This window comes from Pempheris klunzingeri, chromosome 20 (assembly GCF_042242105.1).
Source record: "Pempheris klunzingeri isolate RE-2024b chromosome 20, fPemKlu1.hap1, whole genome shotgun sequence".
Lineage (NCBI taxonomy): Eukaryota > Metazoa > Chordata > Actinopteri > Acropomatiformes > Pempheridae > Pempheris > Pempheris klunzingeri.
The window spans coordinates 398,675-411,174 of NC_092031.1; the positions used below are offsets into that span (position 1 = coordinate 398,675).

Below are 12,500 nucleotides of genomic sequence, written 5' to 3' on the forward strand. Positions count from 1 at the left end.
ATATTAATCAGAATATCAAAGGACTAAATCCGACCAATCGGCTGCCGTGTTTAGAGCAGGCGACAGGTGTGTTTCAGGTACGAACCATGTTGAGGTTTTTCTCATCGAAGCCGCAGAGGACGAAGAACAAGTTTCCACACAGCTCGCTGAGCAGCCGCTTCCCACACACGTGTTCGGCAAACCACTCGATCATGTGACTCTGAGGCAGGAAGTCCCGCCTTCCAAACAGGTCCTAAGGGGAGACGGCCAATCAGATCATCGATACGTCATCAATACATCTCTCAAAACACCAAAACACCATCAATATGTCAGGTCAGGTGACGATGACTCATCAATAACCCGTTAGGCGGTCGTACCCAGATGAGGAAGTCGGGCAGGCCGGACAGTTTGGTCATGGGGCTGCTGGTGAACGCCACCGTCGCTACCGGAGCCAAACCGATGAACAACTTGATCTTACTCGCCAGGTCTGGCAGCGTGGAGAACGCTATGAATGCTGGGAAATGAGAGGCGGAGATACAGAGACGCGTCAGAGTGGTTATCGTACTCAGGTGTGGACGTCAGGTGTGTCCTCATACGGAGAGTAAGTTTACCTATCGTGGTCCCCTGAGAGTGTCCGATGTAGAAGAGCTGCTCCTCAGCCGTCGCCTTCAGGATGTAGTTCACGACCGCCGGGAGATCCTTCAGAGCCATCTCATCATGACTGCACACAGTACAGACACAGAGACAGGTGACGTCAGACAGGTGACGTCAGACAGGTATGATGTCAGACAGGTATGATGTCAGACAGGTGACGTCAGACAGGTGACGTCAGACAGGTATGATGTCAGACAGGTATGACGTCAGACAGGTGATGTCAGACAGGTATGACGTCAGACAGGTATGATGTCAGACAGGTATGACGTCAGACAGGTGACGTCAGACAGGTATGATGTCAGACAGGTGACGTCAGACAGGTGACGTCAGACAGGTATGATGTCAGACAGGTGACGTCAGACAGGTGACGTCAGACAGGTATGATGTCAGACAGGTATGATGTCAGACAGGTGACGTCAGACAGGTATGATGTCAGACAGGTGACGTCAGACAGGTATGACGTCAGACAGGTATGATGTCAGACAGGTATGACGTCAGACAGGTGATGTCAGACAGGTATGACGTCAGACAGGTATGATGTCAGACAGGTGATGTCAGACAGGTATGACGTCAGACAGGTGATGTCAGACAGGTATGATGTCAGACAGGTATGACGTCAGACAGGTGATGTCAGACAGGTATGACGTCAGACAGGTATGACGTCAGACAGGTGATGTCAGACAGGTATGATGTCAGACAGGTATGACGTCAGACAGGTGATGTCAGACAGGTGACGTCAGACAGGTATGATGTCAGACAGGTATGACGTCAGACAGGTGATGTCAGACAGGTATGACATGTCAGACAGGTGTTGTGATGTCAGACAGGTGATGTCATAATGTCACCAGGTGTTTGTACCTGAACCTCCAGAAGTGGTCCTGGTCCGGTCGGAGGGTCTGGTGTTTCCTGGACCAGGTGTTCCCTCGGCTGTTTCCCATCCACACGTCGTAGCCGGCGTCGGCGAGCACGTATCCGAGGCTGGAGTTGGGCGGGTTGGTGATCCAGTTGCTGCCGGCGGCGAGGAGGCCGTGTTGGAGGAAGACCGCCGGCCTCGGACCTGCGGGACGGACGCAGGTGAGACCGGCCGACCCCCCTCACTTCCTGTCACGTGACCACGTCACCTGTCTACACTCAGAACCACCTGATTCCAGCTGACATTAAAGTGACAGTACAGCTTCAGGTGGAGGAAGTACTCCGACACTCTACTGCAGTAAAAGTACAAATACTACCATGTACAAATACTACAAATACTACCATGTACAAATACTAGCATGTACAAATACTAGCATGAACAAATACTACAAATACTACCATGTACAAATACTAGCATGTACAAATACTAGCATGTACAAATACTACCATGTACAAATACTACAAATACTACCATGAACAAATACTAGCATGTACAAATACTACCATGAACAAATACTAGCATGTACAAATACTACCATGAACAAATACTACAAATACTACCATGAACAAATACTACAAATACTACCATGTACAAATACTCTGTCACAAGAAAAAGTCCTGCAGTCAAAACATTCAAAGTGGAAATAAAACCTCAGGAGTAAAAGTACTCACATTTATGTACTAATACACATTATACACAACACATGTACAGTTTTACTACCAACTCTGTAGTAACTACACGTAGTACTGAGGAGAGTACTTCATAGTACTGGTTAACATTTTTGTACATTGATTTAATTGCTAATTTAATTAAATGTTTTAAGGTGAGGGGAGCCGTGATTGGTTGGTTTACAGGTGAGGGGAGCCGTGATTGGTTGGTTTACAGGTGAGGGGAGCCGTGATTGGTTGGTTTACAGGTGAGGGGAGCCGTGATTGGTTGGTTTACAGGTGAGGGGAGCTGTGATTGGTTGGTTTACAGGTGAGGGGAGCCGTGATTGGTTGGTTTACAGGTGAGGGGAGCCGTGATTGGTTGGTTTACAGGTGAGGGGAGCCGTGATTGGTTGGTTTACAGGTGAGGGGAGCCGTGATTGGTTGGTTTACAGGTGAGGGGAGCCGTGATTGGTTGGTTTACAGGTGAGGGGAGCTGTGATTGGTTGGTTTAGACCTGCTGTGGGTTTCTGTCCGTGTGGGATCCTGTTGACAGTCAGGATGTAGCCGTCCTCCGTCACCACCTCATGTTCCTCTGCAGGGTAACCCCACCTCCTGATGATCTCTGACTGCACACACACACACACACACACACACACACACACACACACACACACACACACACAGACACACACACACACACACACACACACACACACACAACACACACACACACACACACACACACACACACACACACACACACAGACACACACACACACACACACACACACACACACACACACACACACACACACACACACAGACAGAAATCAGACGCCTGATGACAGGAAACACATCTCTGTGTCACATGATCATATTCAGGTGTTCTGAAGTGAACTGTGTGTACTGTGTACTGTGTGTACTGTGTGTACTGTGTGTACTTTGGGTACTGTGTGTACTGTGTATACTTTGTGTACTGTGTGTACTGTGTATACTTTGTGTACTGTGTGTACTGTGTACTGTGTGTACTTTGTGTACTGTGTGTACTGTGTACTGTGTGTACTGTGTACTGTGTGTACTTTGTGTATTGTGTGTACTGTGTACTGTGTACTGTGTGTACTTTGTGTACTGTGTGTACTGTGTGTACTGTGTGTACTGTGTGTACTGTGTACTGTGTGTACTTTGTATACTTTGTGTACTGTGTGTACTGTGTACTGTGTACTGTGTGTACTGTGTACTGTGTGTACTTTGTGTACTGTGTGTACTGTGTACTGTGTGTACTGTGTACTGTGTGTACTTTGTGTATTGTGTGTACTGTGTACTGTGTGTACTGTGTGTACTGTGTGTACTTTGGGTACTGTGTGTACTGTGTATACTTTGTGTACTGTGTGTACTGTGTATACTTTGTGTACTGTGTGTACTGTGTACTGTGTGTACTTTGTGTACTGTGTGTACTGTGTACTGTGTGTACTGTGTACTGTGTGTACTTTGTGTATTGTGTGTACTGTGTACTGTGTACTGTGTGTACTTTGTGTACTGTGTGTACTGTGTGTACTGTGTGTACTGTGTACTGTGTGTACTTTGTATACTTTGTGTACTGTGTGTACTGTGTACTGTGTACTGTGTGTACTGTGTACTGTGTGTACTTTGTGTACTGTGTGTACTGTGTACTGTGTGTACTGTGTACTGTGTGTACTTTGTGTATTGTGTGTACTGTGTACTGTGTACTGTGTGTACTGTGTGTACTGTGTACTGTGTGTACTGTGTACTGTGTGTACTTTGGGTACTGTGTGTACTGTGTATACTTTGTGTACTGTGTGTACTGTGTACTGTGTGTACTGTGTACTGTGTGTACTTTGTGTACTGTGTGTACTCACGATGTTCATGTGTACTTCAGGGTCCAGCCCTGGCTGCAGTTTATCGGAGCGTCTCTGAACAGACGACCTGCTGTCAGTCGGTCCGGCGAGGACGAGAGCGGAGAGCATCAACACACACACCACGACACACACCATCCTGTCTGACACACACACACACACACACACACACACACACACACACACACACACACACACACACACACACACACACACACACACAGGTGAGTGTGACACCTGACAGGAGCTTCTGCTTCACTGTTTATCAATCAGTGTCATCAATTAATCAACTCTTCCTGCTGTTTCAAATTAAAAGCTTTTCAGAGGATCAAAGTGACTTTTACTTTGAAAAATCAGCAGGAAGTGTTCTGTTTGTGATTTAACTGACGGCGATGAGATCTGAACAAACGGTGTCGTCATACTGGAGATGACATCACAGCGAATTGACCAGGTGAGGTCACCTGACAGTTCAGGCTGTAACTTCCGCACCCCGTCCCTCTGTCCCCAAACAGGAAGTGACATCATCAGTGTCGCATACAGTCAGGTGACATGACGAACTGTGTCTCAGATGTCCCACATGACATCGGGCACATGAAGTAGACAGACGGTTAAAGTTCAGCGTTTCCTGCTTCGATCAGCTGACTCAGTAAACAACAGGAGGTCAAAGGTCAGACAGACGAGCTGCTCTTCCTCCTCCTCCTCCTCCTCCTCTGTGGGAGAGGTCAACTGGAGAGGAACTAAGAGACAGGCGGAAAACAGGCGGAAAACAGGCTGTAACAAACGATCAGGGCTGCAGTGATGAAGGTCATGAGGAAAAGTCTGACTAATTAACTAAAGGGCTGCTTTTGTCCCTCTGAGGACTGATGATGCGTTCACTGACCACACTGACACGCTTTAATTAACATTTAATAGCCACTAAACTTCTGTGACGTGTTTGCTGAACAGCCTGTTTCTGTCTTTTCTGCCTGTTTTTCACCTGTTTTATCAAACGTCTACCTCACATTTCTATTCTGTCTGTTTTTTAACCTCATTTATGTCTTTGCAGGCTGTTTTCTGTCAAACAGGAAAATATGTTAAAAACAGGCTGTCAGGTTTTCTGCCTGTTTTACTGTGTTTTCAGGCTGCTTCAAACCGTTAGAAGGTTTTAAGTTTTTAAGCTCTTGTGCATCAAGTTTTCTGCCTGTTTTCAGTGTTTTCTGTCTGTTTTCAGCCTGTTTTCAGTGTTTTCAGCCTGTTTTCAGTCCGTTTTCTGTCTGTTTTCAGTGTGTTTTCAGTCCGTTTTCTGCCTGTTTTCAGCCTGTTTTCAGTGTGTTTTCAGTCTGTTTTCAGTCCGTTTTCTGCCTGTTTTCAGTGTGTTTTCAGCCTGTTTTCAGTCCGTTTTCTGTCTGTTTTCAGTGTGTTTTCTGCCTGTTTTCAGTGTGTTTTCAGTCCGTTTTCTGCCTGTTTTCAGTCCGTTTTCAGCCTGTTTTCAGTGTGTTTTCAGTCCGTTTTCTGCCTGTTTTCAGCCTGTTTTCAGTCCGTTTTCAGCCTGTTTTCAGTCCGTTTTCAGCCTGTTTTCAGTCCGTTTTCAGTCCGTTTTCTGCCTGTTTTCAGTCTGTTTTCAGCCTGTTTTCAGTCTGTTTTCTGCCTGTTTTCAGTCCGTTTTCTGCCTGTTTTCAGTGTGTTTTCAGCCTGTTTTCAGTGTTTTCAGCCTGTTTTCAGTCTGTTTTCAGCCTGTTTTCAGTCTGTTTTCTGCCTGTTTTCAGTCCGTTTTCTGCCTGTTTTCAGTGTGTTTTCAGCCTGTTTTCAGTGTGTTTTCAGCCTGTTTTCAGTGTGTTTTCAGCCTGTTTTCAGTCCGTTTTCAGCCTGTTTTCAGTGTGTTTTCAGTCCGTTTTCAGCCTGTTTTCAGTGTGTTTTCAGCCTGTTTTCAGTCCGTTTTCTGCCTGTTTTCAGCCTGTTTTCAGTCCGTTTTCAGCCTGTTTTCAGTGTGTTTTCAGCCTGTTTTCAGTCCGTTTTCAGCCTGTTTTCAGTGTGTTTTCAGCCTGTTTTCAGTGTGTTTTCTGCCTGTTTTCAGCCTGTTTTCAGTCCGTTTTCAGCCTGTTTTCAGTGTGTTTTCAGCCTGTTTTCAGTCTGTTTTCAGCCTGTTTTCAGTCTGTTTTCTGCCTGTTTTCAGTCCGTTTTCTGCCTGTTTTCAGTGTGTTTTCAGCCTGTTTTCAGTGTTTTCAGCCTGTTTTCAGTCTGTTTTCAGCCTGTTTTCTGCCTGTTTTCAGTCCGTTTTCTGCCTGTTTTCAGTGTGTTTTCAGCCTGTTTTCAGTGTGTTTTCAGCCTGTTTTCAGTGTGTTTTCAGCCTGTTTTCAGTCCGTTTTCAGCCTGTTTTCAGTGTGTTTTCAGTCCGTTTTCAGCCTGTTTTCAGTGTGTTTTCAGCCTGTTTTCAGTCCGTTTTCTGCCTGTTTTCAGCCTGTTTTCAGTCCGTTTTCAGCCTGTTTTCAGTGTGTTTTCAGCCTGTTTTCAGTCCGTTTTCAGCCTGTTTTCAGTGTGTTTTCAGCCTGTTTTCAGTGTGTTTTCTGCCTGTTTTCAGCCTGTTTTCAGTCCGTTTTCAGTCCGTTTTCTGCCTGTTTTCAGTGTGTTTTCAGCCTGTTTTCAGTCCGTTTTCTGCCTGTTTTGTCTGAAGTCTCTCTGTACTTCGATCAGTTCCGGTTCTAAACTTATTGATTATTTCTGGTTAAACTCTGGAAAGTTGAACAAAGTCAACACTTCCGGTTGTCGCCGGTGTTTCCGGTCATAAACAGGTAATAACACGTGATGAAGCCGCTTATTAAAAACTCACCTGTCCGTCTGTCCGTCCGTCCTGCGGATCTTTGACTCTCTGATCAGCGGACCACCCGGAAGAGGCCGATCGTGACGTCAGAGGGGGGCCCTCTCTCTGATTGGTCAGAAACTAAGGACTCCGGTTTGTCTTCCGGTGATCAATTCTCTGATCGAATCAAGGCAGACCGGAAGCGATCAGAAATCAGCTGATTTCATCAAAAGACTGAGAATGAAAACTTAAATGGAAATTGAAAAGAAAACAGAATGAAATAAATCCTAAACATTATTTCATGAATCTGTTGTTTTTATTTCTACATGTTTGTTACAGTGAAGAACTCAGAGTTACTTCACTGTAAGTACTAATACTACACTCAAGTATCCATGTGTACAAGTACTCAGTACACAGTGTTACATTATTATATACACTAATGTGTACATATCAATACTATTATATCAATACTATTATAATATATGTGTACTGATAATAATATAATATAATATAATATAATATAATATAATATAATATAATATAATATAATATAATATAATATAATATAATAATATAATATAATATAATATAATATAATATAATATAATAATAATAATAATAATAATAATAATGCATTAAAAGTGTAGAAGAAGATCTAAATAATATAGATTTAAGGTTGTGGAGACCATTTTTACTTGTTTTCAGTTGATTTGTCTCATTAATGTCACTAAATGTTTCTCTAAATGTGTTTGTTTTTCTTCTGTAACAATAGACATTTATTTTGAAGGTCCGGGCCGGATGCGTGTGGTGTTCCGGGGATAGTTTTTGGTCGGCCATCTTTGTGCAGCTGCAGTTTCGTAACGGGAGGCGTGTTTAACTCCCGCTGTCCCGGACCCACAGACAGCCGGACCGGGACGGTTAAACCCGGGTCACAGCTCCGAACCAGAGCCAGTCCAGATCCGTGCCAAACATGTCCCGGGTCCTAATAGTGGGCGCGGGGCTGACGGGCAGCCTGTGCGCGTGCCTGCTGCGGAGGGAGATGCAGAATAAAGTCCAGATTGTGGTGTGGGACAAAGCCAGGGGCGCAGGTGAGCCTCTGTCAGAACTTCATTCAAAAGTCGGACTATTTAACGTCCCTGAGTGTCGGAGCCTCGCGGAGTCACTGCGCAGCTTGACTGAAGCCAGTTTTAATGTCAGGAGGCTCTCTGCTTAAGCTCGGCTTAAAACTGACCCATAAAACTGAAGTTAATTTAACTTAATTACGGTACAACTATAACTTTATACACGCTGCTGCTGCTGCAGGAGCCTGGAGACTACAGGTGACACCAACTCTACCTGTCTGTCTGCGTGTCTAAGTGACTGTTTCCCAATAAAAGAAGGTTTCCTGTTTATTGAAAACATCTCTGAACTCTTTTCTGTCAGTTCTTAATGCTTTACCTCAACACACCGACATAAAAATAGTGAGATTTATAATGGAGTTTGGCATGGGAGCAGAAGTGTGTGTACCAAAACTTGAACCTGTCTGTCTGTCTGTCTGTCTGTCTGTCTGTCTCTCTCTCAGGGGGCAGGATGACCACCAGCCGCCCCCCCGACCCATCCAGTCAGTCAGCTGACCTGGGGGCTCAGTACATCACGGCCACGCCTTCCTACTTTCAATCCCACAGCAGGTGAGACACACACACCTGGAAACCTTAACACACACTGAAGCAGCTGGACGGACGGACAGACAGACAACGCCACAGATTCTCCAAACTTTAGCAAACCAAACAAAGCATTCATTAATGTTCTGATGCTCCGGAGGGCTTTTATTGTGAAGGTCTTACTGTGTGTGTGTGTGTGTGTGTGTGTGGTAGTTTCTACTCTGAGCTGCTGTCCTCTGGCGTCCTGCAGCCTTTCGACTCTCTGGTTGAAGGACTGAAGCACAAAGACGGCAGCAGGGACTACATGACACCACTGGGCATGAGCAGTGTGGTCAAACACTTCCTGTCTGAGTCAGGTACACGCCCACCTGTCTGTCTACCTGTCTGTCTGAAAAGATTCTTACAGTTTCATTATTTTCCAACATAACAGTAATCAATTAAAAGGTCACTTCACTGTTTCTACCCATGATCCTCTGTGTCCTCATCCTGGTGTGTGAGTGACTGGTAGGTAGTAAAAGTGTTGGAACTGGTCCAGTAGATCACCTCAGCCAGCAGACACCAAACGGGCTGCAATGGCTGCAACGTGATCCTTTGGGACAACTGCACCTGATCACAGTAGGTCCACTAAAAGAGCTTGTTTGATCCACTGACAGGCTCAGAGTGTTATTCTAAGTGTGTGACAGCATCATGGAAAGGATCCCTACAGAGAGAGACCTGGAAGATCCTTTTGGTTTAACCACAAACAGCACACACACCAGACTACATTCACTAAAACAGGGATTTTAGAGCTGCTGCTCCATCAGTCAGTGTGTCTATAACACCAACACTCTGACTGATGGAGGCAGCAGCTCTAAAATCCCTGTTTTAGTGAATGTAGTCTGGTGTGTGTGCTGAGAGCGATAGAACGCTACATGACGCACTTTGATCAGGTGTAGTTGTACAAACACGTCAAATAGGACTCAGGATTAGTTTTAATATGAATGTTCAGTATTAAATGTGTTTTCTTTTTCTTCGCAGGAGCTGATTTGTTCTTTGAGCATCATGTGACTGGCCTGTACCGTCGCGGTGCATCATGGGAGGTCCGGAGGAAGGCGGGCAGCAGCGAGATGTTTGATGCCGTTGTCCTGACGATGCCGGTCGCTCAGATCCTGCAGCTGCAGGGAGACCTGGGAAACAGTGAGACACACACACACACACTGTAGTGACGTGGTCCGACCACAGGGGGGCAGCAGCTGCTTTAGATCTGCTCACTTTCTGCACGCTGTGTGAAGTAGCGACGGAACAACTGTCAGAGCTTTTACTTTGACAGGGAGAGACGGTGACTGCTTCCTCCTTATGATCACACACACACACACACACACACACACACACACACACACACCCCTCTGATGGTAAATCACTTCCCTCGTCTCTGATTGGTCGATGGGAAAAACACACTTCACACACACTCCAGCCTGCAAGCTTTCACAGAACTTTCTGTGTGTGTGTGTGTGTGTGTGTGTGTGTGTGTGTGAGAGAGTGTGTGTGGTCAGACTGGAGACGACGACGGCCCCTCCTCGTGTGTGTCTAGATGATGATGTCATTTTCAGCTCATCTGATTGGTCGATGGGGGACAGCGCCCATTTCTTCTGTGCTGACACACACACACACACACACAGGTTATTATTAGATACTGTGTGTGTGTGTGTGTCCATCAGTGATGTGAATCATCAAACAGGATTTTTAGTCTGCTGAAAATAAAACGTGCAAAACTGAATGAATCAGATTGATGATGTCATACAGATGTGAAGCCCCGCCCCCCTAACATGTATGTTCACACACGTGTGTGTAAACACCATCCTGTCACATACATGTAAAACTGACCGAACCTGACCAATCAGAGGAGGGTCCTGACTGAACCCGACCAATCAGAGGAGGGTCCTGACTGAACCTGACCAATCAGAGGAGGGTCCTGACTGAACCCGACCAATCAGAGGAGGGTCCTGACCGAACCTGACCAATCAGAGGAGGGTCCTGACTGAACCCGACCAATCAGAGGAGGGTCCTGACTGAACCCGACCAATCAGAGGAGGGTCCTGACTGAACCTGACCAATCTCTGAGATCCAGTCTGTGAAGATCTAACAAATTTAACTACCTGTCTCTCTCTCTCTACCTGTCTGTCTCTCAGTGCTGTCTGTCCAGCAGAGGCAGCAGTTAGATGGGGTCGTGTACTCGTCTCGTTTCGCCGTCGCTCTCTTCTTCCCTCCAGACGCCGTCCTCAGTTTTCCCTGGTCCGCTCGATACGTCTCCGACAACCGCTGCATCTGCTACATCGCCGCCGACTCCCGCAAACGCAACGCAGGTCTGTCTGCTCACACCTGTCTGTCTATCTGCTCCTCTTCCTGTCTCACCTGTTTGGAAAAGATCAAACTCTATTGATGTCACCCCAGGTGTGATGATGTCAGAGCAGGTGTGATGATGTCACAGGTGTAAACTGATGTCATTAAGTTGCTCAGTGGGCGGGGCCTCTCCATGTTTATTTTTCTGCTGTAACACTCAAACTGAGTTAGCCGAGAAGCTAATTAGCTTGTTGGTTGTGGTCGTTGACTGTGATGCCACCTGCAGTCTTTCTGAAGCTAGCAGCTAGCAGCTCTCGGTTGTTCCTGTTTGTTCTGGTGTCCTTGAATGCACCACTCCAGTGTGACATCACTCTGACCACAAAAGAACCAACCAAACGTCCCCTTTGTCTCCGTTCAGACGGCCCCGGTCGCGGCCCGTCCCTCATCGTCCACACCAGCGTCCCGTTTGGCCTGGAGCACCTGGAGGAGGACAAGGAGGCCGTCCAGCCAATCATCTTACAGGAACTCCAAAAGCTGCTTCCTGATCTGCCTCAGCCAATCAGCACCAAGTGTCAGAAGTGGAGGTACTCCCAGGTGAGCCACTAAGAAATCCCACAGATGTCCCGACCCTGAACTCCTCCTGAAGCGTTTGATTTACGACCCCCCCACCCCACAGGTGCTGACCTCGGTGCCGGACTGTCCTGGTCACATGACTGTCCTGAAGAGCCCGCCACTCATCTGCGGCGGCGACGCCTTCGTCCATTCCAACTTTGACGGCTGCGTAGAGTCCGCACTGAGCGTGCTCAGTGTGCTGAAGGCCTCGCTGTGACGCCGCCGACACAACAGGAAGTTGAATGATTTCATTAAAATGTGACTGATCGTATTTTGCCGTTTTGTTGTTGAAGGCATCTTTTCTGTAAAGTGGAGAAAAAGTTTAATGTTTATTTTGTGCCATATTAAATCTGTCTGTCTGAACATTAAGGGTGAGTCCCATATTTTACAACTTGTTCCCTGAATTTACTTATTTTGGTTTTTAAATGTGATGGATCCTTTTTGTTTAACTACAAACAGCCGTTATCAATCGCTTCAAAACCACCAGACTCTATTCACAAAAATAGTCATTTAGTCAGTGATTTTACTTCACAGAACGCAGGACTTTATATGACCCTGATGTTTTAAATGGTTAGTTTTAATCTGAATTAATCCTTTAAAACACCAAAGTCACACAGTAACACAAACACACTGACTGATGGAGGCAGCAGCAGAGCAGCAGCTCCTGTGTCCTGTTCTCTAAAATCCCTGTTTTAGTGAATGTAGTCTGGTGTGTGTGCTGTTTGTGGTTAAACCAGAAGGATGTTCCAGGTCTCTCTCTGTAGGGATCCTTTCCATAATCATCAGAGTTAACCTTTAATACTGTGAGGAGGTAATTATGTTGAGGCATAATAAATTCATCAGTTTGAACTTTTAAGAGCAGCCGAAAACGATCCAAATGATCCTGGATGATGTCTTTAAAACAGTGCGCTCTTATTTTGAAATAAAGGCAAAATCCTTCCCAGCATGCACTGGGGCAACAGATTAATGGAGCATCTTAATTATTGTATGAGAGTGTGATGTCCAAGGGCTAACCAGGGTTAACTAGGGTTAAACCAACCCTGGGTTAACTAGGCTTAACTAGGGCTAGCTAGTGTGAGTTGA

At 45.9% G+C, this 12,500-nt stretch overlaps 2 protein-coding genes across 2 annotated transcripts in view; one reads left to right on the top strand and one right to left on the bottom strand.

The window, feature by feature from the left end:
- The window catches only part of lipf (lipase, gastric), a 133,015-nt gene extending 126,078 nt beyond the window's left edge, over positions 1 to 6,937 (bottom strand). Inside the window, exons 1-7 of the mRNA XM_070852339.1 lie at positions 6,877 to 6,937; positions 4,074 to 4,209; positions 2,711 to 2,822; positions 1,492 to 1,690; positions 591 to 700; positions 357 to 493; positions 86 to 232 (exon numbers count right to left, since the gene is read on the bottom strand). Of these exons, the coding sequence (XP_070708440.1) occupies positions 86 to 232; positions 357 to 493; positions 591 to 700; positions 1,492 to 1,690; positions 2,711 to 2,822; positions 4,074 to 4,208 (840 nt within the window). The 5' untranslated portion in view covers position 4,209; positions 6,877 to 6,937. The remainder of the gene's footprint in view (positions 1 to 85; positions 233 to 356; positions 494 to 590; positions 701 to 1,491; positions 1,691 to 2,710; positions 2,823 to 4,073; positions 4,210 to 6,876) is intronic.
- An 810-nt stretch (positions 6,938 to 7,747) lies between these two features.
- On the top strand, positions 7,748 to 11,766 carry rnls (renalase, FAD-dependent amine oxidase). Its single transcript, XM_070852048.1, has 7 exons — positions 7,748 to 7,934; positions 8,408 to 8,513; positions 8,700 to 8,842; positions 9,504 to 9,662; positions 10,655 to 10,828; positions 11,224 to 11,399; positions 11,482 to 11,766. The coding sequence occupies exons 1-7, from the start codon at positions 7,817 to 7,819 to the stop codon at positions 11,632 to 11,634; spliced, it is 1,029 nt and encodes a 342-aa protein (XP_070708149.1). The 5' UTR covers positions 7,748 to 7,816; the 3' UTR covers positions 11,635 to 11,766.
- The last annotated feature ends 734 nt before the right edge of the window (positions 11,767 to 12,500 follow it).